Raw genomic sequence first — 26,845 nt, 5'->3', positions numbered from 1 at the left:
GAGATATAGCCTTCCGAAGATCTGGATGTGCATATCTTTGAGATACTAGTTATTCTGCACGCTATATCTCAGCGATACGGCAGCCGATCGGGGCGTGGCATGTCTTTTTTGATAAGGAGAGTCCTGCCAATCGACCGATCGGGCTCTACTTGTGTGAGATATAGTCTTCCGAAGATTTGGATGTGCATATCTTTGAGATGCTGGTTATTCAGCACACTATATCTCAGCGATACGGCAGCCGATCGGGCCGTGGCATGTCTTTTTTGATAAGAAGAGTCCTGCCAATCGACCGATCGGGCTCTACTTGTGTGAGATATAGCCTTCCGAAGATTTGGATGTGCATATCTTTGAGATACTGGTTATTCTGCACGCTATATCTCAGTGATTCGGCAGCCGATCGGGGCGTGGCATGTCTTTTTTGATACAGAGAGTCCTGCCAATCGACCGATCGGGCTCTACTTGTGTGAGATATAGCCTTCCGAAGATCTGGATGTGCATATCTTTAAGATACTAGTTATTCTGCACACTATATCTCAGCGATACGGCAGCCGATCGGGGCGTGGCATGTCTTTTTTGATAAGGAGAGTCCTGCCAATCGACCGATCGGGCTCTACTTGTGTGAGATATAGCCTTCCGAAGATCTGGATGTGCATATCTTTAAGATACTAGTTATTCTGCACACTATATCTCAGCGATACGGCAGCCGATCGGGGCGTGGCATGTCTTTTTTGATAAGGAGAGTCCTGCCAATCGACCGATCGGGCTCTACTTGTGTGAGATATAGTTTTCCGAAGATTTGGATGTGCATATCTTTGAGATACTGGTTATTCTGCACGCTATAACTCAGTGATACGGCAGCCGATCGGGGCGTGGCATGTCTTTTTGTGATCAGGAGAGTCCTGCCTGTCGACTGCCGTCAGAAAAAAGGACATCCATATTTTCACGATTTTCGCAAAAAATCATGATGGTTACATCATTAAATTTGCCAAAAATCGGCCTCATTTCCGAAGTCGAGATTTTGATGGCAGTCGACAGGCAGGACTCCCACGGTCCTGGGAAAGTAGGTCCTGCACCTATCGGGCTCTACTTGTGTGAGATATAGTCTTCCGAAGATTTGGATGTGCATATCTTTGAGATACTGGCTATTCTGCACGCTATATCTCAGTGATACGGCAGCCGATCGGGGCGTGGCATGTCTTTTTTGATAAGGAGAGTCCTGCCAATCGACCGATCGGGCTCTACTTGTGTGAGATATAGTCTTCCGAAGATTTGGATGTGCATATCTTTGAGATACTGGTTATTCAGCACACTATATCTCAGCGATACGGCAGCCGATCGGGCCGTGGCATGTCTTTTTTGATAAGAAGAGTCCTGCCATTCGACCGATCGGGCTCTACTTGTGTGAGATATAGCCTTCCGAAGATCTGGATGTGCATATCTTTAAGATACTAGTTATTCTGCACACTATATCTCAGCGATACGGCAGCCGATCGGGGCGTGGCATGTCTTTTTTGATAAGGAGAGTCCTGCCAATCGACCGATCGGGCTCTACTTGTGTGAGATATAGTCTTCCGAAGATTTGGATGTGCATATCTTTGAGATACTGGTTATTCAGCACACTATATCTCAGCGATACGGCAGCCGATCGGGGCGTGGCATGTCTTTTTTGATAAGGAGAGTCCTGCCAATCGACCGATCGGGCTTTACTTGTGTGAGATATAGCCTTCCGAAGATCTGGATGTGCATATCTTTGAGATACTAGTTATTCTGCACACTATATCTCAGCGATACGGCAGCCGATCGGGGCGTGGCATGTCTTTTTTGATAAGGAGAGTCCTGCCAATCGACCGATCGGGCTCTACTTGTGTGAGATATAGTTTTCCGAAGATTTGGATGTGCATATCTTTGAGATACTGGTTATTCAGCACACTATATCTCAGCGATACGGCAGCCGATCGGGGCGTGGCATGTCTTTTTTGATAAGGAGAGTCCTGCCAATCGACCGATCGGGCTCTACTTGTGTGAGATATAGCCTTCCGAAGATCTGGATGTGCATATCTTTAAGATACTAGTTATTCTGCACACTATATCTCAGCGATACGGCAGCCGATCGGGGCGTGGCATGTCTTTTTTGATAAGGAGAGTCCTGCCAATCGACCGATCGAGCTCTACTTGTGTGAGATATAGTTTTCCGAAGATTTGGATGTGCATATCTTTGAGATACTGGTTATTCTGCACGCTATAACTCAGTGATACGGCAGCCGATCGGGGCGTGGCATGTCTTTTTGTGATCAGGAGAGTCCTGCCTGTCGACTGCCGTCAGAAAAAAGGACATCCATTTTTTCACGATTTTCGCAAAAAATCATGATGGTTACATCATTAAATTTGCCAAAAATCGGCCTCATTTCCGAAGTCGAGATTTTGATGGCAGTCGACAGGCAGGACTCCCACGGTCCTGGGAAAGTAGGTCCTGCACCTATCGGGCTCTACTTGTGTGAGATATAGCCTTCCGAAGATCTGGATGTGCATATCTTTAAGATACTAGTTATTCTGCACACTATATCTCAGCGATACGGCAGCCGATCGGGGCGTGGCATGTCTTTTTTGATAAGGAGAGTCCTGCCAATCGACCGATCGGGCTCTACTTGTGTGAGATATAGCCTTCCGAAGATCTGGATGTGCATATCTTTAAGATACTAGTTATTCTGCACACTATATCTCAGCGATACGGCAGCCGATCGGGGCGTGGCATGTCTTTTTTGATAAGGAGAGTCCTGCCAATCGACCGATCGGGCTCTACTTGTGTGAGATATAGTTTTCCGAAGATTTGGATGTGCATATCTTTGAGATACTGGTTATTCTGCACGCTATAACTCAGTGATACGGCAGCCGATCGGGGCGTGGCATGTCTTTTTGTGATCAGGAGAGTCCTGCCTGTCGACTGCCGTCAGAAAAAAGGACATCCATTTTTTCACGATTTTCGCAAAAAATCATGATGGTTACATCATTAAATTTGCCAAAAATCGGCCTCATTTCCGAAGTCGAGATTTTGATGGCAGTCGACAGGCAGGACTCCCACGGTCCTGGGAAAGTAGGTCCTGCACCTATCGGGCTCTACTTGTGTGAGATATAGTCTTCCGAAGATTTGGATGTGCATATCTTTGAGATACTGGTTATTCTGCACGCTATATCTCAGTGATACGGCAGCCGATCGGGGCGTGGCATGTCTTTTTGTGATCAGGAGAGTCCTGCCTGTCGACTGCCGTCAGAAAAAAGGACATCCATTTTTTCACGATTTTCGCAAAAAATCATGATGGTTACATCATTAAATTTGCCAAAAATCGGCCTCATTTCCGAAGTCGAGATTTTGATGGCAGTCGACAGGCAGGACTCCCACGGTCCTGGGAAAGTAGGTCCTGCACCTATCGGGCTCTACTTGTGTGAGATATAGTCTTCCGAAGATTTGGATGTGCATATCTTTGAGATACTGGTTATTCTGCACGCTATATCTCAGCGATACGGCAGCCGATCGGGGCGTGGCATGTCTTTTTTGATAAGGAGAGTCCTGCCAATCGACCGATCGGGCTCTACTTGTGTGAGATATAGTCTTCCGAAGATTTGGATGTGCATATCTTTGAGATACTGGCTATTCTGCACGCTATATCTCAGTGATACGGCAGCCGATCGGGGCGTGGCATGTCTTTTTTGATAAGGAGAGTCCTGCCAATCGACCGATCGGGCTCTACTTGTGTGAGATATAGTCTTCCGAAGATTTGGATGTGCATATCTTTGAGATACTGGTTATTCAGCACACTATATCTCAGCGATACGGCAGCCGATCGGGCCGTGGCATGTCTTTTTTGATAAGAAGAGTCCTGCCATTCGACCGATCGGGCTCTACTTGTGTGAGATATAGCCTTCCGAAGATTTGGATGTGCATATCTTTAAGATACTAGTTATTCTGCACACTATATCTCAGCGATACGGCAGCCGATCGGGCCGTGGCATGTCTTTTTTGATAAGGAGAGTCCTGCCAATCGACCGATAAGGCTCTACTTGTGTGAGATATAGCCTTCCGAAGATCTGGATGTGCATATCTTTGAGATACTGGTTATTCTGCACACTATATCTCAGCGATACGGCAGCCGATCGGGGCGTGGCATGTCTTTTTTGATAAGGAGAGTCCTGTCTGTCGACTGCCGTCAGAAAAAAGGACATCCATTTTTTCACGATTTTCGCAAAAAATCATGATGGTTACATCATTAAATTTGCCAAAAATCGGCCTCATTTCCGAAGTCGAGATTTTGATGGCAGTCGACAGGCAGGACTCCCACGGTCCTGGGAAAGTAGGTCCTGCACCTATCGGGCTCTACTTGTGTGAGATATAGTCTTCCGAAGATTTGGATGTGCATATCTTTGAGATACTGGTTATTCTGCACGCTATATCTCAGTGATACGGCAGCCGATCGGGGCGTGGCATGTCTTTTTGTGATCAGGAGAGTCCTGTCTGTCGACTGCCGTCAGAAAAAAGGACATCCATTTTTTCGCGATTTTCGCAAAAAATCATGATGGTTACATCATTAAATTTGCCAAAAATCGGCCTCATTTCCGAAGTCGAGATTTTGATGGCAGTCGACAGGCAGGACTCCCACGGTCCTGGGAAAGTAGGTCCTGCACCTATCGGGCTCTACTTGTGTGAGATATAGCCTTCCGAAGATCTGGATGTGCATATCTTTGAGATACTAGTTATTCTGCACGCTATATCTCAGCGATACGGCAGCCGATCGGGGCGTGGCATGTCTTTTTTGATAAGGAGAGTCCTGCCAATCGACCGATCGGGCTCTACTTGTGTGAGATATAGTTTTCCGAAGATTTGGATGTGCATATCTTTGAGATACTGGTTATTCTGCACGCTATAACTCAGTGATACGGCAGCCGATCGGGGCGTGGCATGTCTTTTTGTGATCAGGAGAGTCCTGCCTGTCGACTGCCGTCAGAAAAAAGGACATCCATTTTTTCACGATTTTCGCAAAAAATCATGATGGTTACATCATTAAATTTGCCAAAAATCGGCCTCATTTCCGAAGTCGAGATTTTGATGGCAGTCGACAGGCAGGACTCCCACGGTCCTGGGAAAGTAGGTCCTGCACCTATCGGGCTCTACTTGTGTGAGATATAGTTTTCCGAAGATTTGGATGTGCATATCTTTGAGATACTGGTTATTCTGCACGCTATATCTCAGCGATACGGCAGCCGATCGGGGCGTGGCATGTCTTTTTTGATAAGGAGAGTCCTGCCAATCGACCGATCGGGCTCTACTTGTGTGAGATATAGTCTTCCGAAGATTTGGATGTGCATATCTTTGAGATACTGGCTATTCTGCACGCTATATCTCAGTGATACGGCAGCCGATCGGGGCGTGGCATGTCTTTTTTGATAAGGAGAGTCCTGCCATTCGACCGATCGGGCTCTACTTGTGTGAGATATAGCCTTCCGAAGATTTGGATGTGCATATCTTTAAGATACTAGTTATTCTGCACACTATATCTCAGCGATACGGCAGCCGATCGGGCCGTGGCATGTCTTTTTTGATAAGGAGAGTCCTGCCAATCGACCGATAAGGCTCTACTTGTGTGAGATATAGCCTTCCGAAGATCTGGATGTGCATATCTTTGAGATACTGGTTATTCTGCACGCTATATCTCAGTGATTCGGCAGCCGATCGGGGCGTGGCATGTCTTTTTTGATAAGGAGAGTCCTGCCAATCGACCGATCGGGCTCTACTTGTGTGAGATATAGCCTTCCGAAGATCTGGATGTGCATATCTTTAAGATACTAGTTATTCTGCACACTATATCTCAGCGATACGGCAGCCGATCGGGGCGTGGCATGTCTTTTTTGATAAGGAGAGTCCTGTCTGTCGACTGCCGTCAGAAAAAAGGACATCCATTTTTTCACGATTTTCGCAAAAAATCATGATGGTTACATCATTAAATTTGCCAAAAATCGGCCTCATTTCCGAAGTCGAGATTTTGATGGCAGTCGACAGGCAGGACTCCCACGGTCCTGGGAAAGTAGGTCCTGCACCTATCGGGCTCTACTTGTGTGAGATATAGTCTTCCGAAGATTTGGATGTGCATATCTTTGAGATACTGGTTATTCTGCACGCTATATCTCAGTGATACGGCAGCCGATCGGGGCGTGGCATGTCTTTTTGTGATCAGGAGAGTCCTGTCTGTCGACTGCCGTCAGAAAAAAGGACATCCATTTTTTCACGATTTTCGCAAAAAATCATGATGGTTACATCATTAAATTTGCCAAAAATCGGCCTCATTTCCGAAGTCGAGATTTTGATGGCAGTCGACAGGCAGGACTCCCACGGTCCTGGGAAAGTAGGTCCTGCACCTATCGGGCTCTACTTGTGTGAGATATAGCCTTCCGAATATTTCGATGTGCATATCTTTGAGATACTAGTTATTCTGCACGCTATATCTCAGCGATACGGCAGCCGATCGGGGCGTGGCATGTCTTTTTTGATAAGGAGAGTCCTGCCAATCGACCGATCGGGCTCTACTTGTGTGAGATATAGCCTTCCGAAGATCTGGATGTGCATATCTTTCAGATACTGGTTATTCTGCACACTATATCTCAGCGATACGGCAGCCGATCGGGGCGTGGCATGTCTTTTTTGATAAGGAGAGTCCTGCCAATCGACCTATCGGGCTCTACTTGTGTGAGATATAGCCTTCCGAAGATCTGGATGTGCATATCTTTGAGATACTGGTTATTCAGCACACTATATCTCAGCGATACGGCAGCCGATCGGGCCGTGGCATGTCTTTTTTGATAAGAAGAGTCCTGCCATTCGACCGATCGGTCTCTACTTGTGTGAGATATAGCCTTCCGAAGATTTGGATGTGCATATCTTTAAGATACTAGTTATTCTGCACACTATATCTCAGCGATACGGCAGCCGATCGGGCCGTGGCATGTCTTTTTTGATAAGGAGAGTCCTGCCAATCGACCGATAAGGCTCTACTTGTGTGAGATATAGTTTTCCGAAGATTTGGATGTGCATATCTTTGAGATACTGGTTATTCTGCACGCTATATCTCAGCGATACGGCAGCCGATCGGGCCGTGGCATGTCTTTTTTGATAAGGAGAGTCCTGCCAATCGACCGATAAGGCTCTACTTGTGTGAGATATAGCCTTCCGAAGATCTGGATGTGCATATCTTTGAGATACTAGTTATTCTGCACGCTATATCTCAGCGATACGGCAGCCGATCGGGGCGTGGCATGTCTTTTTTGATAAGGAGAGTCCTGCCAATCGACCGATCGGGCTCTACTTGTGTGAGATATAGTTTTCCGAAGATTTGGATGTGCATATCTTTGAGATACTGGTTATTCTGCACGCTATAACTCAGTGATACGGCAGCCGATCGGGGCGTGGCATGTCTTTTTGTGATCAGGAGAGTCCTGCCTGTCGACTGCCGTCAGAAAAAAGGACATCCATTTTTTCACGATTTTCGCAAAAAATCATGATGGTTACATCATTAAATTTGCCAAAAATCGGCCTCATTTCCGAAGTCGAGATTTTGATGGCAGTCGACAAGCAGGACTCCCACGGTCCTGGGAAAGTAGGTCCTGCACCTATCGGGCTCTACTTGTGTGAGATATAGTTTTCCGAAGATTTGGATGTGCATATCTTTGAGATACTGGTTATTCTGCACGCTATATCTCAGCGATACGGCAGCCGATCGGGGCGTGGCATGTCTTTTTTGATAAGGAGAGTCCTGCCAATCGACCGATCGGGCTCTACTTGTGTGAGATATAGTCTTCCGAAGATTTGGATGTGCATATCTTTGAGATACTGGCTATTCTGCACGCTATATCTCAGTGATACGGCAGCCGATCGGGGCGTGGCATGTCTTTTTTGATAAGGAGAGTCCTGCCATTCGACCGATCGGGCTCTACTTGTGTGAGATATAGCCTTCCGAAGATTTGGATGTGCATATCTTTAAGATACTAGTTATTCTGCACACTATATCTCAGCGATACGGCAGCCGATCGGGCCGTGGCATGTCTTTTTTGATAAGGAGAGTCCTGCCAATCGACCGATAAGGCTCTACTTGTGTGAGATATAGCCTTCCGAAGATCTGGATGTGCATATCTTTGAGATACTGGTTATTCTGCACGCTATATCTCAGTGATTCGGCAGCCGATCGGGGCGTGGCATGTCTTTTTTGATAAGGAGAGTCCTGCCAATCGACCGATCGGGCTCTACTTGTGTGAGATATAGCCTTCCGAAGATCTGGATGTGCATATCTTTAAGATACTAGTTATTCTGCACACTATATCTCAGCGATACGGCAGCCGATCGGGGCGTGGCATGTCTTTTTTGATAAGGAGAGTCCTGTCTGTCGACTGCCGTCAGAAAAAAGGACATCCATTTTTTCACGATTTTCGCAAAAAATCATGATGGTTACATCATTAAATTTGCCAAAAATCGGCCTCATTTCCGAAGTCGAGATTTTGATGGCAGTCGACAGGCAGGACTCCCACGGTCCTGGGAAAGTAGGTCCTGCACCTATCGGGCTCTACTTGTGTGAGATATAGTCTTCCGAAGATTTGGATGTGCATATCTTTGAGATACTGGTTATTCTGCACGCTATATCTCAGTGATACGGCAGCCGATCGGGGCGTGGCATGTCTTTTTGTGATCAGGAGAGTCCTGTCTGTCGACTGCCGTCAGAAAAAAGGACATCCATTTTTTCACGATTTTCGCAAAAAATCATGATGGTTACATCATTAAATTTGCCAAAAATCGGCCTCATTTCCGAAGTCGAGATTTTGATGGCAGTCGACAGGCAGGACTCCCACGGTCCTGGGAAAGTAGGTCCTGCACCTATCGGGCTCTACTTGTGTGAGATATAGCCTTCCGAATATTTCGATGTGCATATCTTTGAGATACTAGTTATTCTGCACGCTATATCTCAGCGATACGGCAGCCGATCGGGGCGTGGCATGTCTTTTTTGATAAGGAGAGTCCTGCCAATCGACCGATCGGGCTCTACTTGTGTGAGATATAGCCTTCCGAAGATCTGGATGTGCATATCTTTCAGATACTGGTTATTCTGCACACTATATCTCAGCGATACGGCAGCCGATCGGGGCGTGGCATGTCTTTTTTGATAAGGAGAGTCCTGCCAATCGACCTATCGGGCTCTACTTGTGTGAGATATAGCCTTCCGAAGATCTGGATGTGCATATCTTTGAGATACTGGTTATTCAGCACACTATATCTCAGCGATACGGCAGCCGATCGGGCCGTGGCATGTCTTTTTTGATAAGAAGAGTCCTGCCATTCGACCGATCGGGCTCTACTTGTGTGAGATATAGCCTTCCGAAGATTTGGATGTGCATATCTTTAAGATACTAGTTATTCTGCACACTATATCTCAGCGATACGGCAGCCGATCGGGCCGTGGCATGTCTTTTTTGATAAGGAGAGTCCTGCCAATCGACCGATAAGGCTCTACTTGTGTGAGATATAGTTTTCCGAAGATTTGGATGTGCATATCTTTGAGATACTGGTTATTCTGCACGCTATATCTCAGCGATACGGCAGCCGATCGGGGCGTGGCATGTCTTTTTTGATAAGGAGAGTCCTGCCAATCGACCGATCGGGCTCTACTTGTGTGAGATATAGTCTTCCGAAGATTTGGATGTGCATATCTTTGAGATACTGGCTATTCTGCACGCTATATCTCAGTGATACGGCAGCCGATCGGGGCGTGGCATGTCTTTTTTGATAAGGAGAGTCCTGCCAATCGACCGATCGGGCTCTACTTGTGTGAGATATAGTCTTCCGAAGATTTGGATGTGCATATCTTTGAGATACTGGTTATTCAGCACGCTATATCTCAGCGATACGGCAGCCGATCGGGGCGTGGCATGTCTTTTTTGATAAGGAGAGTACTGCAAATAGATGGCCATCAGAAAATAGGACATCAATTTTATCACGATTTTCGCGAATTTCCTTTTTTCCAGTTGATTGGCAGGACTCCCCCGATCAGGAAATGACATGCCTTGCCAGATCGGTCCATATATAGACGGGATATAGCCAAAGACAATTTGCAATATAAATCCGACGTCAAATACCCGAAAATTACAAATTTAAATTCTGGGCACCAGGCAAACAGAAATTAGCAGAACGCAACTTCGTTTATTTCATCCCCAAAAGTATGCAACAAAAAGTGAGTACTCGCTAAAGTTGCCTGCTGCAGATTTCTTTTCGCCTGGTACCTCGGTCTAAAAGTTTCGCTTTTTCGGCTTCTACTAATTCACTTACGCGTCTCGAAGCATATGATGGCCGAATGCTAGAGTCGAAGACCAGAAAGTTCGCTGTACCAAGTTGTACATCTATGTATGTAGATTAGACCATTAGCATTGTATAAATAAGGTAAAGTTTAATTTTCAATGAAAGGATATTACTAGAAAATGGTTGAAACCATCAACTACGTTTATTTTTTTATGGTTTTTTTTAAGCCAAGTTTTTTTTCCTGCTGAAAAGTTGCCAGCACTGTCTTAACCTGTTATTGCCAGGGGTGGACAATGTAAGAGGGCCCATCAGTAGCGTACTCTAGCTGGTAGATGGCGCCAACGAATTAATGTAAAATAGTCATGTAGAAATAAGTGCATAGCATACTCTTGGGCTTATCTATATAATTGTTTTTAGAAACCGAGCGGAAACTTGTATTTGGTAGCAGTTTTTATTTAAAGATTTATATATAACAGTATATAGCATAGAGTACATATATATACAACATGATTTTATAAAATTAGGTACTATAGTTTCGTATAATTATTACTATTAAGTACTATGTATGTATTACTCATCGTCGCGCACAAAGTTTCCAAACCATTGGAATAAATTAAAGGACTAAAATGTACACATTATGAAAACAAAAACAGTATGAGAAATAATAGAAGAGATTTTTCCGCAGAAATCTTTCAATGGAATGGTAGAGAAACGAAGGAGTCAGGGATACATGGAGTATACGTAGATACATACATATATATTTATGTTTATATATATAGAAAACGATCTGAACTAGAATCGTGTACGAGTATGTGTATGAAACGATGCTATAAATATGTGGGCATTGCTTGATTAAGTTCGAATGAGGTTTTGGGGGGGAGATACGAGTAAGAACGAGGACAAGGACAAGGACGAGGAATAGATAACATGATAACATGGATTGTGTATGTATAGTAACGCATAAATAATCGGGTATGGGTTTTGGGATGGTTTTTGGGGTATGGTTTAGGTGTAGGTTTGGTCTTTAGGCGAGACGTTTCTTTCGACTAGGTGACAAGATTTTCAGCATTGTGACAACGGGCGCCTCGAAGGACATCGAGACAACGAACGACAGGAAGTAGGAGGCGACCGTCAGACCGAAGAACATGACGACCTACAGAGAAACGTATAGATAGATTAGATCTTCGAGGCTCCACACTTGAGTATTCATTCATTCAATAGCTTACCATCAGATCCCCGCCCAAATGCAGTGGCGCATCCGAGTTGAGCGCCATCGAGCGTATGACAATGGGATGGACCAGGTAGGCGCAGTAGGTGACCCGCGAGAAGGGATAGAGGCAGGGCGCCGACAGCAGGGAGTTGATATAGCCCCCGTAGCCCGTGGAGCAGGCGATCGTGATCCAGGCCAGGGACAGCGCCCAGGCCGAGTGGCTCAGCGAGCTGTAGGCGGCGGCCGTGAACTGCGACAGATCGGTCTGGTACAGCCCGAAGATGAGCACGAAGAGATTGAGCATGGCCAGGGCCCAGGCGGTGGCCACTGTAAGCTTTGGCAGCCGGATCTTGCAGTTGGTGCGGAACAGGATCCAGCCGACGGCCATGCCGATCAGATAGGGCCCCAGACGGGTCCAGGGCTTGTCGTAGATCTTGTCGAACAGAGCCAGGGGATCGTCGGTGTTCGGGCGATGGTTGTTGGTGAACGCGATCACAGCGGTCGTGATCCACGACAGCACCAGGAACACCAACGTGGTAATGGCCGATAGCTTGAAGTGCCGCACGCCCACGATCAGGATGATGGCACCGATCATGTAGAACTGTGTGTCATTCGCCAGATACCAGCTCCAGAGCATGCACTACAGTGGGATAAATGGACGATGGTATTAGAGATAATTTAGACCCGATCTGTTGCAAGTACTTACCATCTCGTCGACGGGGAACAGGGTGTTGATGTACAGTATGTTGCGCCACCAGTAGTCTGGGCAGGTGATGTGATCCATGGTGGGGGGATCGAAGATCGAGTATGCGGCCAGATACTTCATGGTTACCTGGACCACGCCTAGCACAAACAGATAGGGTGCGGTGAGGCGCATGAAGCGATAGGCGACCAATCCGAAGAAATGGGCCGTTCCGGCCGTAAACTCATTGGCGCCCTTGCTCAGCTTGTTCAGCTTTCCCTTGGCATTGGTGCGGAAGTAGATGTAGGAGATGAGGAAGCCGCTGATGAAGAAGAACGTGTCCACGCTGAAGGGGCCGTTGGTGATGGCCTGGAAGAAGAAGTTCTGCTCCACCTCCTTGCGCATCTCCATATTGTCGGAGTACTTAAAGACCACGATGCAGGTGTGCCCGAGGATCACCCAGGCCATGCTGAAGGCACGCAGGCCATGGATGCAGGGTATCGTGTCGGCGCCCACATTGCGATCGCAGATCGCATTGAAGTTCGTGATCGCCGAGAAGGAAAGCAGCAGCTCCGAGTAGATGCTGAGCTTCTCCGGCTCGTGCAGATGCCCCTCCAGATGCTCATCCGAGGTGCTGTTGTTGCTCCTGCTCCCATGATGATCGTCCTCATGCTCGTGCTCGTGCCCGTGGTGATCGTGATGTCCATTGCCACTGTCGTTGTCATTGCCCGTCAGCGGCGGCGGCAGATTCAGGACCAACTGGTCCAACTGCTTCAGGGAACTGGACTGGGACGTGTGCGTCGACGCGTGCTTCAGGGGATCATCGTGCGCCGTCATGGTGTCGCTGTAGTCGGAGGAGGCACAGCCGATGCCCGAGCTCGTCTCGCTGTTGTTCATCATCTCCTTGTCCTGGCGACGCAGCGCCTCCTTGAGGCGCCTCCTCAGGTAGATCTCGTACAGGGTGCCGCAGCAGATCAGGCCCATTACAATGCCCGACACGACGCTAGAGAGGAAGAGGAAAACACGGTTCGATTACTCCTCGCTAATTGTCGCGGCAAACAGACGGAGGCGTGCCCCGAAGAGTTTCGCTTTTTATGAAAACTATCTCTCCATTGAGGGGGAAGGGAGGGGGGAGAGTTGCCAACCGATTTCACACTACGAGTAGTATCTCAAAATGCTAATGGCAAACAAAACGCAAACACACAAAAGACAGAGACGAATCCAAATCTCCGAATCTCTCTGTTTGGGCAATTGGTTAGAGCAGCCGCCGATGACTTTTGAAAGTGAATTTGATTTGGCTTGGATTTGGAATTGGAATTTTGGCCACTTACATCAGCAGGCAGAAGGTCTTGTCCGCCCAAATGTTGAACTCCTTGTCGGTGGGCACACGGATGTCCAGGACGCGCAGGTCCCGCGTCGGCAGCTCCACGCGGGCATGGCTGCTCATCTCGTGGACGTCGGGAATGGAGCAGCTCGAGGGCAGACACATGCCCACGTAAATGGTGCGCACCTGGGGATTGGGGGCGATAGAGAAGAGGTTTAGGTAACTCGAACATACATTTAGGGGACGGATTGGGATCTGGGATGGATTTTGGATTCCTTCGATGGCTAACAGGATAGATGACACATTGTATGAGCCGCCAAAGAAATACAGCCAAGCATTTACGAAACAGTGAAATGATGCCATCGAGCAGCCCACAAATGATGGACATGTAGCACTTACCACTTCTGTGGGCAGCGTCTCGTTTAGCTGCATCTTGATCACATAGAAGCCGGGCTCAAAGGGCGGCGGGGCATTGTAGACGGTGTTGTAGGCCTGGGTATGGGCCGCAGCGAAGGGCAGGCCACTGTTTCGGTTCGGGAGAGCGGCGTCCTCCGAGGCGGAGCTGTTGTCCTTGCCGTTGGCGGCGGTGGCAACCATTGTCCGGCCATCGTCAATGGCATCGCAAAGGGCCAACGAACCCATCCAATAGTTGTTGCCATAGAAGAAACCGGATGTATAATGGCCGGAAGCATCGTCCACTGCAAGCAACAAAAAGTCAAGTTGACTAAAGTTAAGTAAAGGCGATGATAAGCAAAGAGAAGGGCACCAGGAATTGCTAAACCCCCCCGACCATTCATTGGGCCTCAGTGTGTGTGATTGTGTCTGTGAATGTGGCGCACAAAAAGCTGGAATTATGTAATGCAGTGAAGCCGTCAAGCTGCCAACGCCATCATCATCGCGGATAAGTGACTGCCCCGACGCCAATGCCCCTACCCTACCATAAAAGTACCGATTTACCAAAGCTTAGCCTCCTTTAGTCCACTCTAGAGCTGTGGTTTTATTCTGATTTATCTTTTTTTGGAAGAAACCGATCAGCCTTATTGGCCGGACTGTAGCGCAGTCTGTGACTGCAGTTTCGGGGCCCACTATCCGAGTAGTCTCCTTTTTGCCACTCGCCACTGACTCATTTGCAGTGGCTCTCGGAACCAGTCGCCCTCAGAGACTGAGACCTGAGACTGGGACAACCTGTTTTTCTGTGGCCAATGGGATGCTGGAAGTCATGCAACGAATCTTACGGCTATAGAGGAAAATGTGCCTCCATTACATGGACAGGGTCTCGTTGTTTACACTTCAGCTTCCACTGCCACTTCCCCTGGAGGAAGGAGAAGCCTTGAGGCCAAAACAGGAATTGTGCGAATATCTAAGACATTCATTCGTACATGTAAGGTTATATAAAACATGGCCATGGCCATGGGGTGGATTGAGTAGCTCCCCAGCTCCCCATGTGACAATGGATGTGCTGAAATTGCTAGTGTTAATCGAAAAGATGTGCCAAATTGAAACAATTAACTGGTCCTCCAACACACTTTCAACACTTCACCACACTTTACAACACTCTTCAGCTCTCTCTCTCGCTCTCTTTCTCTGTCTGTCTGTCCGTCCACCATATCTGTGTGTCGGCTCTTTGTGTAATGTTTAAACATGTTTTCAATTTAATTTAGCGATTGAGGTCATTTGATTTGTTTGGTCTTTTGCTGTCCGCAGTAGGCATTTCATCACATATACATATACCACATATATATGTATATATATCTTTATCTATATAAGATAAGTACACAGATATCTGTATACGCGCTCGTATCGTACCACTTCTTCTCTTGGGGTTGTGTTCAATTGAACGTGTCATTCAAGCGTTTAACGCTTTTTCGGTAAATGGAAGCTGAAGCCCGAAGTCGAACAAGATCAACAGATGGGACAGACAGGCAGACAGACAGACAATGAGCTTATCAAGGTGACAGACAGACAGACAGACAGACCAACAACCGAACATGACAATGCTCGATTTGCCGGAGAGTCGTCACCCAATCTCCGGCTGCATGTTTCCGATGAACTTGGCTTTGGCTACCGAAAAAACCGAAAACTACAAAACAGATTTATATCGTTTATTCTTGTCAACGGTAAGGGAAGGTCGTTCAATGCCACCAATTTACGAGTACGTACAGTATATGGGTCGGAATCGGGGATTAGGCATTGCAGATGCAGAAGAAACTAAACTCCAGATATTGGATTGTATGTCCACTCCAATGTTCCACCAAATACTATAGATACCCTGCAGTGCCCTTCCTTGTCTCGTGTATCTTTCACAGGGAATTCCATTGAAATCCAAGATCACATTTGTGCACTTGAACATGTACATACAAAAAAATATTTGCAAGAAGATTAAGATACGAGTACGGGTGGGTGAGGGCATGTACTCGTCATTTCTGAAGGTAAGGACAAAGGCAGCCACAAAGCATAGAAGCATAGAGCGGGTTAAACAAATGTGTTAACACACTATAAAACCGATTGCACTCGACCATAATTAGGGAGGGGCCCAGTCCGCAGGCACCAGTCCCCAGGCATCAGCCGTCAGCCATCAGCCATCAGGCAGTTGAATGAGTGACAAAGCTGTTGAAATCCATTTGATTGATGAAACGATTGTATAAATATAATGGCAATAAATAGTAGGGGGTGGCGGCGGTGCCGGCGACGGCAAATAGTTTGTTATTATTGTACATCCAATATAATTTTTCCTTTGTTTGACTCTTTGATATATATATTTTTTTTTTGTGTTGATAAACCTTTCGGGCTCTCATTGCGAAATGGCAAACAAAATCAAAGACCGAAAATCGAAAATAAATCAAATAACACATAAAAATAGCTGCAGAAATGGTCTGCCAGCCCGCCTACGCGTCTCAACTGCTAACTGTTCAATTAAGGGGCTAAAAATATTAAATAAATTATATACTTATTATTATAAGACCTGCGTCAGAAGAGCCCCCCCATTGCACTGCAATCCATAAAAATTTTGTTTATACCTGGGACCTCGTGGGGTAGGTTTTATCAGGGGGAGTGTACGCAGCGGACAGTAAACAGTAACTATTATATGGTTTTCGATCTTTCTGATAGACTTATGTCATAATCTACCGGCTCACAAACATATCTGTAGCTGAACATCTTGTTACATAAGACTCTTGCAGTCAGAGTTCGTATAATCAACAACTCTATTCTTGGTCTTTAATCTTTTTACGATCCACCCAAACTTGTTATGGTCGTGTAATTGATAATTTGAAGAGAGCCGTAAAGTACGGGTATCTTCCAGTCGAATCATCGATTCAGCTAATTTCAGTTTGTTTTTCCTTTTTTCACTGTGCAAAATGTTTGCATAGCTTTTTGTTTTTTGCGTTCTGGGAGTGGTTCAACGCGTTATTTATTTTGTATGTGTGAATTCTGAAAAAACCATGGGAGGCAAAGAGGTTAGAGCTATTACAGCTGGTGCATGATGTATGCTCAGGCTGCTCTTGAAACAAACGATAATTAAACGCATAACTCGGATTCCCCGCGCCCTGAGTATCATGCTCACGATCTTGTTTGCTGAAACATCTCGTAAATCTCTCAGTACAACATTAATAACAGGCGTAAATATTGGCACAGTAAATCAATCGACTTCTGTATTGCCCGCGAAGTTTCATACAAGGTCCCAGGCCCCAGGCCCCAGGTACGGCTCTCAGGTATCTCTCTGGTCAAACGATCAGTTCAAAGGCCACACAATTACCGCAAAATGTTAGCACATTTCCTTATTGAATTTGTACATCATCTTCATTTTTTTGGGGTATTGCTTGGATTGTTTCTTTTCTGAATGGGCTGCTGCTGCTGCTCCCCCTCGTCTTGATGTTTGTTATGGTCATTAGAACCCGGAGATGGACAAACTGACAGACAGATCTAATGTTGGAGACATTAGAGGCGTGTGTTGTGGATTTAAGACTCTAGCAAACAATTCCCCCCCCCCCCCCCCCCCCACATATAACACGCAAAGTCTTTGAACTTGAAAGAAGCCCATCTATCCGCCCATCTGAGGGGTAACAGGCATCAAATGTTCTAAGCGATCTCTCATAACCCTGAGAATCGCTAATTTATTCTCTGTGGTATTTGTGACACATGTGCTGTTGAAGAGATGATGCGATCCCATGGGTGGGGCAGTGGCAACGGCAACCCTTCACACGACAGGATAGGATCAAGCAGAAAGAGATTTCGATTAACACCTGAAACATTCAAAAGCTAATCTACTAACTGATCTGTGGGGTGTGTCCATGAGTTGAAGACAAGGATTTACCTTTACAGGATCGTTTTTGAAGTGATATCCATACTTTTATTGTGAACTTTTCTCATGCTAATGATCTGCTTAGTAACATTTAGTGATCAGTAGTTCCGAATACCCAGAACATCGTAGATCAATTTAGAAAAATGAAATAATTGCGGCAGACTTTGAAGATCATCCCTACATTACACGACCATAACATTGTAGCTAATTTTTGTGGATCATTGATCTTTGGAGAATAGATGTAGCCAGGTATCCGTATTTAATTGATGCTAAACACTTCTTAAGCTATTGAGCACTGGATTTCTTTGCTCATCATCACTTCCTTGATAATTTCCTTTACGAATTATTTGTACGATTACTCGTACTACGAGTATTATTTCTCGTCATGATATCACAGTCGATCAACGCTTATGGGCTCGCTGACATTCTCCGTCGTTATTTCAGCCATAATTCATAATTACTTTTTTATTTTTTTGTTGTCTGTATATTTGTCTGTCTGTCTGTGCAAGTGCGAGTGCGAGTACTTATTCGCTTTGTGGCGGCGCAGTGTAATAATTACATTCGGCATTGCCTAATTGAGTCGCATAATGCTCGTAAAAACGCGACTCGTTTGGCAATTTTATGCTCGAAGATGCGCAAAACAGATCGTCGAGCAACGATAGACAGCCTCCTGCTCCGCATGGATGGTAGTATTCCCAATGACTTCCTGACTGTCAAGACTTTGTACCTGGTCTGGTAGTTGGCAGTTGGCAGTTGCTATTCAGGTCTCGTCGGACGGGGGGACCTGGAAACACCTTGGCTCACACTCTCTCCCTCTTTCTCTGGGTTTTCAATGTCAATGTTGGGGGTTCAAGATGTAGCATGGTGGGTGTCTATCAAGAGCCCACCTTCGATTGGCGTTGCCTTTGGGGCTTTCGACGCCAACACCCAGACACCAGACAACAGATACCAGACGAGACAGAGAGTGAGAGTGGAGTGGCAGTGGCAGTGGCAGTGGCAGTTGGTTCGTGTCTTTGGCTGTTTCTTTTCATTTGTTTTTTATGCTTATCGGGGGAGGGAGGGGTCTTGGGGTTTTTTCTCTTTCTTGTATGTCTTTGGGTCTATCTGTATCTTTTCAAGCGAGATTCGGCACAAGGTCAGCTGCATCTTCAGTTTTGGGTTTGGTTTCGTGACTAACTGGTATTTCTCGGTACCTCGGAGCCTCGGTCCCTGCCTGGAGAGACATCGGACTCTTGGTCACTGACACGTGGCATGGCCGTCGCGTCGGTCACTCGGTTGCTTTTGCGTAATGAGAGATCGGCCCATCGATGGTCTATTTTCTGCGCATTTCTTTTGCGAGGGGAAACCAGTTTGTTGTGGTTCGGTGGACCGGTGGATCGGTGGATCGGTGGATCGGTGGCTATGGCTACTCTTTCGTCTTCAGGGCTGCAGCAGGGCAGACTGTGAATCACATATGGAGATTATCGAGTCGAGAGTCATTGCCGAAACGATTACTTTGAGTAATACCAAATATTTGTTGAATAATTAGCCCGAAATATGGACAGTCATGATGCATCGACCGATTGGCCTTCCGATACGTATACGGCGGAATATCTAATTAGCCAAATAGACATGTGTCTGTCTATTTTCTTTTCGCAGAAAATTCCCTTATCCCTTTCAAGATGGAACACCTCTTTCATTGCGTTTCCGTCTGTCTGTCTGTCGATTGCGTAAGGGACTACAAAATTCGATCCTAATTCGTTATAATGAATCGACACGACCACCCCCAAAATGCAATTATGGTCAATAACCCCAAATTTGAGAGCTCATGCAAATTGTGGCTCTGGTCGTTTCATAACCGATTTGATTCGATTCGTTTTGATTCACTCGGAATGAATGCCAGGCACGTCGCGAATGCCAGAGACGATCGTTGCTTTGGGGCCGACTTTTACCTAACGGAAAGAGTCGCTGTCTCCAGCACCAGTGCCAGCCCCAGTGCCAGCCCCAGTCCCAGTGCCAGTGTCAAATGCAAATAGGGCCAAGATGTTAATGAGTGTATATCAATATCGGTTATGGCACAGAGACCCATCCGCAATCGATCGATCTTCGAATCTGGTTCAGGAATGACGAGCAGCAGGGTGTGTGTTTGTGTGTGTGTGTGTGTGTATGGACCTTCGGGGACAAATGCAACTCGAGCTTCGCTTGCCACTGGCCATAGAAATCGCTTTATTAGCAAAGCCCCAGAGCCAAGACCGAGTGTCGCATTAAACTTGAAATCCAAATGGATTTGGCAAACATATGCACAAATCGTACCCCTCCCTGAATGATCGAGCAGTATTCGCGACCTGCGATCTGCGATCGACGATCAACGAATTAGAGGAATTACGCGCGACAATCGATGACAAAACGATTGTCTCCGCCGTCTAATTATCATCTGTAGCGAGCTGTAAAGATGCAAGTGTTTCGACGGTTGGTTGGTCGGCTGCTCGGCTGGTTGATGGTTGCCTAATTGTGGCATTTAGGCGTTGGCCGCTCGTCCAAATGGTCAAATGGATTTCGTGTTTACTGCCTTAGACGGTTAGGTTGAAATGAGCTCAAGAGCAAAGTTTAACTTGAATTTAATCTTTGGCTGTGCCTTCGAATGATAGCCGTCTGGCCACCTGGAGGTTGAGGACTTTGGCACTCTGGCATAAATGGGAGATCATTCCCCTAAATGAACTCTTACTTATGCCGAAATTCTGGAAGTATTATTATGTGATGCGAGGTTCGGTTAGCTCCTATTCTCCTCATGGAATCCGCATTGATATAATCTTACAATCTGTCACTCCTCAATGATGCCTTAATTTTGCGGCAATGTTGTGTTTTCCTTCCTTTGTTGTATATCTTTTGAATGGTATGCCATTATTGCGATGAATGATCTTTCAATGATCATTAAATCAATAAAAATGTTCTTCGATGATCAAGAGTCGCTCAAGTGGGGCTCCAGTGGCTGGATCTAATATCTCGAGTGTTCTCTAGCCAACCAGTTCTTAGCCATAGCTGTCGCCTGGTCAAATATTTGTCCTAGACCTTTAACGTCTCTGGCAGTTGGCTGCTGGTCAATTGCATTGCGCTTCGGCTGACAGTCGGACCGTCGCTTGACTGGCTTTTAATTACGCACAATTACCAGAAACGAGTTTGTTGCCCAAGTCATTCGTTTTGGTGGCCAATAAAACAACGCGTAAGCGTTCGCGTTCGCACTTGCCGCCACGCGGAGGGAAAATCTCCACCGCAAAGTCGGTCAGAGTTGAAAGTATTTTACATACGAATTGTCGAAGTGGTAATAACGATTCAGTTACCACTCCAGCAGCGGCCAGCAGTGGCCAACAGCAGCCTGCATTTGGGTTGTTGGCCCGCCCCGGCCGCCCGAGTTGTCTTGGCCATAATCGTTCGCTGCTGGAGCTGTCGTTGTCGTTTTTGCCGAGCTGCCACAAACAAAAACAGCAGACAACAACAACAACAACACCAGCAACAAAAACTGCAAGACATTGCAACAATCAAATTAAAGTTACATTACATAAGGGGCTAGGCTTTGATGTTGTACGACGACGACTACGACGACGCTATTGTGTCTGACCAGAAGAGATACCAAGAGACACAAACAGAGGGAGTGAGAGAGAGAGGGGGAGAAGTCTGGAGCGAGCGCGGGAGAGAGACTTGTTTGTCTTAACTAGGGATGAGAGCCGGCCGAGTTTGTGAGGCAGGCACATCCCAGGACTAGGCACACGTTCCTCGACATTAAGATACCTGAGAGTCGTTTTCTTTACATGTATGCGGCATGGGGAATATTGGAAGCAAACTTGATTCAGTGTGATATCATAGAATGCTGCAAACAAGATTCGATAGCTCAAACGCTATAGTCTCTGAGATCTAACCCTAGTACTCTAGACGTGTATATTGTTCGCCAAAATCGGCATTGATAGAGATATTTAGAGACTTAAGCCCTAAAAACTGAGCCTTTTTGCAAGGGAAGTCTCGTTTACTGGCACGAAATGCAGCTTTGAGGCACGACGAAGCCATGCCCATCTCTAGGCTGTTGTAAATTTAGCTGTTGTTGCTGCTGTTGAGGCGACTCGGGGTTTTTTTTTTGTTTTTCTTGTGCAATTTCGGGGTCCACTTCTTCTTCACCGCTTCGATAAGCCATATATTTACATCCACAGCAAAGGCAAAGCAAAAGCAAAGGCAAGAAATATTTTGTAGATGGGAAAGCCGTAGAAATTATGTTGCGTGACGTTTCAATTCGCACAAAGACTGTAATTGGGTCTGTTACCTCGTCTCCAAGCTCCAGTCTCCATTCCCCACTCCCCCCTTTCGCCTCTGCAAACTCCCAGTCCCGAACAAAAGTCGGCTAAGTATATTGGCCTAAAAATTAAACAAAAGCCGTTGTGTGTTGCATTGTGACCAACTAATGACCAGAAAACAGGCTGCCAAATCGCAGCCGAAATGGAACCAATGCCTCGAACCTCGATCAATTGTCAGTTTTTTTAACATTTGGCTTCGTTTTTTTGGCACAATCACCTGTCGCACCTCCTCCTCTGTGCCGGTCTTTGCCGCTCTTTACCGCTCTGGGGAAACAGGTGAAATGCAACACGAGGTCAATTTGGGATTTGGTAATTTTTACAGCCAACAGAAATAATAATAATATGTAATAACAAAAAGCAACAATCGAAAAAACGGAAAACAGACAAGCAGGCAAACAGACACAAAGAAAAAACAAATACTACGTTGCAATTTATAATTTTTCTTTTCCTGGAATATTTGCAAATCAAAAAAAAGAGCAACAACAAATGAGATACAAATTGTGAAAGCTTTTTTTTGAGGAAGTTTGCAGATCGCACGATGGCGATGCTCCGGGTTGATGAAGTCTTGTGCCAATATTTGCACTTCCTCTTAGACTTTTGCCGAACCCGGCCGGGGTTCGTCCGGTGTTCGTCCGGTGTTTGCCCCTTGCCACACGGCAAACGAACCGAGAAAGAAACCGCAAATGGAATCCCAAATTAGACAAACGCCAAAGAAGTCACCGCAAACAAAAATTGAACTTCAACTTCAGAAAGGGCGTTCGTTTAGTTTTGTTATGGTGAAGTTCCAAGGACGGGACCCAGAAAGATCATAAATTATCTCTTATGACATTCTCTGCAGTCATATTTCTGCATGCTAATAACCAGGAATGTTCCTCATTTTTGCATAGTTTTCTTTAGAAGATGTACACTTCTAAGTTTCGTTTCCACAACTCCAAACAATAGTTTTCCGACCTCAGACCGTAGCGGAATGCAGCCTTCCACTTGACACCATCATCGGCCTGGCGTTGTTCTGTCATGGGCTGTGCATTTTCAACCTTCAACTTAGCCAAAGTCTTTCATCTGGCAATCGGGTTTTAGCAAATCGGGCAGAAAATCATCGAAGCGTAGCTGCCAGCAGGCAGCACACACACACACACACAGAAAAAAGTGGCAGCTAACTGCAGCAAAATGCTAACACGGCCACAATTTATTAGCCATTGATCTTGGCCATCGGTCGCCTTGTGCACCAGATACTGCGATAGACCGCAGCAAACCAGTGGCTGGAAATGATGTCCGAAGCGTTTAAATACCAATTTCCAACCAGTTAAAAGAGCCCCAAGAGCTCCAAAGACCTGACGACATATGGATTCAGAGTCCGGTTTATGTTTCGGTTTCGTTTTCGTTTGCGGCGGCGGCCAACAGGAAAAACTGTGCTGGTGGCCCTGGTGCTGGCGGTGGTGGCGCTCATGTAATAATGCTTACATGAAGACATTGACATAGATGCCGCCGAAAGCCACCTCCCCAGCTCCCCAGCTCCCCCACAGACATGTCCAACAGAGAAGCAAGACAGCAGCCACTTTTCACTTGAGCGAAAGTGAAGCGAAATGTATAAAACTGTGGAAATACAGAGGAGGATATGGGGGCAATATTGCACTGGGAAGTGAGCCTAAACGGTAGAGAAGAATAGGGAATGAAAGGGGGTATGGGGGTATGAAAGGGGTAGGGAAAGAAACAGCTTCTATGATAATATCTAACAGAGGTACGAGTACTGATAATAGGTGGCCGAAGGGTGCATAAGATGTATCGATACTTTTCAGGGATTCACCCCAAAGAGTCAACAATGCCATGGATTTAACTTTTCAGCTTTTCCCACTATTTTCCCCGGGGTGCGATTCAATCGCAGTCTTTCTTTCCCTGTCTGAACTGCTGAACTTGAACTGAATCCGTGGATCGAGGGAAAAGGCCTCGTAAAAGATCGCTTGCAGCGATTACTTACGATTACGATTACTCGTACGATTACGATTACGATTATGCTCACTTTCCGGGCCCATGGTGCAACGCTTTTTGGTCGTAATAAAAAAAAGAAACTTTGAAAGAAACCCAAACACTTTTATTTTTTGTCGGTGTGTGTTTTTCTCTCTCCCTCTCCCGCTCTTTCTCTTTTTTCTTCATGGATTCGTCTTTGCACCAGCATTTTTTTCGTGTTAATTGATTACATAACCAGCGCAACAGACACACACACACACACACACATGCATCTCACATACCGCACTCTCGGATAGGCTCTGGGAGAGTGAGTGAGTCTGTGAGTGAGTGAGTGAGTGGCTTAGTGGGCAACGACGTACGTACGTCAGTTGGTCAGTGGGGTTTCGGTCTCAGGTTGCTGGAATCGATAGGATTGGGGCTGGACGGCGGTGACGGCTGCGGCTGCGCAACCAAAAAGAAAAGTCCAATATAAATAAAACGAGTCGCACCACATTTATTCATAATTTCTGCCTGCCTGCTCCGCTCCGCTCTGGTCCGTTCCGTTCCGATCCGATCCGCCGTTGTGTTTGCTTTGGTTAGCTTTCGACAGTAAAAAAAGAACTGCACACAGCTGCTCCCAGCTGATCCGACAATCTGCAAGCAGTGCAATGCAAGCAGTGCATATTACCATTTAACCGTTATTCAATAACAATCGCCACAGACATAATTGGTGGAAAAACAAAAAGAGGGAAAACCAATTTGCCCAAAATTTAGCGTAGAAAAATGAACTGGAAAATCAAAGTCGAAAAAATCGACTGCACTAGCCAAAAATTTGATTGAGTTGTTGCTTCTGGCTGCGGCTGCTGCCACTGCAGCAAGACCGGGGCAAGAACTAATTGCGACCTTGGCGATCGGGTATCGCGATCGTATCGTATCGTACGAGTATCGTGCACTTATGTAGATTGTGTGCTTTTGGGCGAGTTCGTCTATTTGCGATCAGAGCATGCGCCACGCCACGCCACGCCTCGCCACAACAAGTCGCCACCGATCTGCAAAACTGCGATCCGGCGATCGGCGAATGGCACGTTTAATGTGCGAACGTGGGCCGCGGGCAGACACACACGGTAGAAGAGATCGAATGCATCGAATGAGTCGCGCCACAACAGATACTTTACCAACAATAATCTTAAGCCGAAACCATTCCGACGGTGAGGAAACTGCGATATGATATGATGGGAATAAGTGTGAAATTCATTAAAAAAGGGAAACCTTCCAAAAAAAACTAGATATTCGAAGTATTCGAATTATAACCACCTGGTTCTTGGTCTATGATGGTTCTGCTATAGTTCCTAAGCTTATGTCATCGGTTGATATCTGATCTTTAGCTAAAATTTCTCTAATGTTTGAAATTTGCTTGATATGAAGCAAGGAAGATTCGATTTCATTCACTTGCATACTTGGAGTAATTTGTTAAGTGAGGGATATTCCTTGCCTTAATCCTAATAGTGGAATCTTAAGGTGTGCTTAAGCTACAATTTTGAAGTCTTAAAATGATCCCAGCTTAACGAAATGGTTTAATGTGCAGAAAATACATCTGGATCTGGATGTGAGATCATTTTGATATCCATAAACACAGCTCTCTACAGCCCAAATCGTTGTTATTTAAGGTGATCTATGTAGAAGGATCCTCTTAGAGATCTTTACTTACTTTTGACGGCCCACATCTTGGAGTCGCTGAGGCCGCTCAGATAGTTTCGCATGTCCCTGCTGCAGTTGGAGCCGAGGGCGCCGGAGGCCTCCAGGCTGCTCCACTGATCCGCCAGCAGAGTCAGATCGAACACGTTGAGGGCATCGCGCAGACGGCGGGCGTGTGCCAGATCGATGGCGGATGGCAGCGGGGGTTCGTTGGTGGTGGGGAGGGGGAGGGCGAGGCCCGGGTGCAGGCTCAGGTTAATCACGTTGTGCTGGTCGCCGGTGATGTTGTGCCTCACAGAGGAGGAGGAGGACTGCTTGCCCTCGTCCTTGTCGATGGCCGCCTGGGGGGTGGCCAGGAGCGAAAGCAGCATCGCCAGCACTAGCATCGTCTGCTGGTGACCCATCATTACCATTCGGGTGAAGATGGTATGATGGTGGTGTCTGTGGGTCTGGGTGTGTGTGAGTGGCCCACAAATTGATCGGGCACGTTCCTGCGACGTCTCTGCGCTCAACGGCCTGCCTCACTTTCACTCAGAAAATACACTCACAGAAAAAAAAGAATATGCAAACACCACAAAAAAAGTATCCAATGTCGGTTCGGGCTGGTGCTAAATGAAATATTTACATATATATTGTATATGATCTTTCTTCTTATATCATTTTCACCAGAAACAAAAACAAAATGCAACGACAAAAAAAATTGATAGCACACGAAACTCCTTTCTTCTTTTGTTTTCTATTTTCCAGTGTAGCTTTTGGGGGCTCTGGGAACTTCCTCTTTGTGTTTGTTTGTTTTGTATTCTGCTTTGATTTATTTTTTTAAACTTTTTGGCACTTTTACTTTTGTTTTGTGTCGTTTCGGGCAGGCTGGGCAGGGGTTGGGTTGGGGCACACACGCGCTGGGCTCGAGATTTTTTGGGCAGATTTTTGAAAGATTTTTGGGAACTGCGACAAGCGACGACCGCCTGGATTGAACGCACGTCTACGAATCGCGACTGCGCGTCTTGAGCAGCTGTAAAAATATGTGAAAAATTTACAAAACGCAGC

General features: G+C 46.2%; 1 protein-coding gene across 1 annotated transcript; it reads right to left on the bottom strand.

Moving 5' to 3' along the window:
• Positions 1–10,821: 10,821 nt before the first annotated feature.
• LOC6899149 (uncharacterized) lies at positions 10,822–26,845 on the bottom strand. The gene is made up of 6 exons (XM_002136339.3): positions 25,812–26,845; positions 13,940–14,238; positions 13,548–13,726; positions 12,241–13,219; positions 11,551–12,174; positions 10,822–11,477 (listed from the first exon to the last, which is right to left on the bottom strand). The coding sequence occupies exons 1-6, from the start codon at positions 26,209–26,211 to the stop codon at positions 11,349–11,351; spliced, it is 2,610 nt and encodes an 869-aa protein (XP_002136375.1). The 5' UTR covers positions 26,212–26,845; the 3' UTR covers positions 10,822–11,348.

The sequence above is a fragment of the Drosophila pseudoobscura genome, chromosome X (genome assembly GCF_009870125.1).
Source record: "Drosophila pseudoobscura strain MV-25-SWS-2005 chromosome X, UCI_Dpse_MV25, whole genome shotgun sequence".
Classification (NCBI taxonomy): domain Eukaryota; kingdom Metazoa; phylum Arthropoda; class Insecta; order Diptera; family Drosophilidae; genus Drosophila; species Drosophila pseudoobscura.
This window is presented reverse-complemented; position numbering and strand designations above follow the sequence as displayed.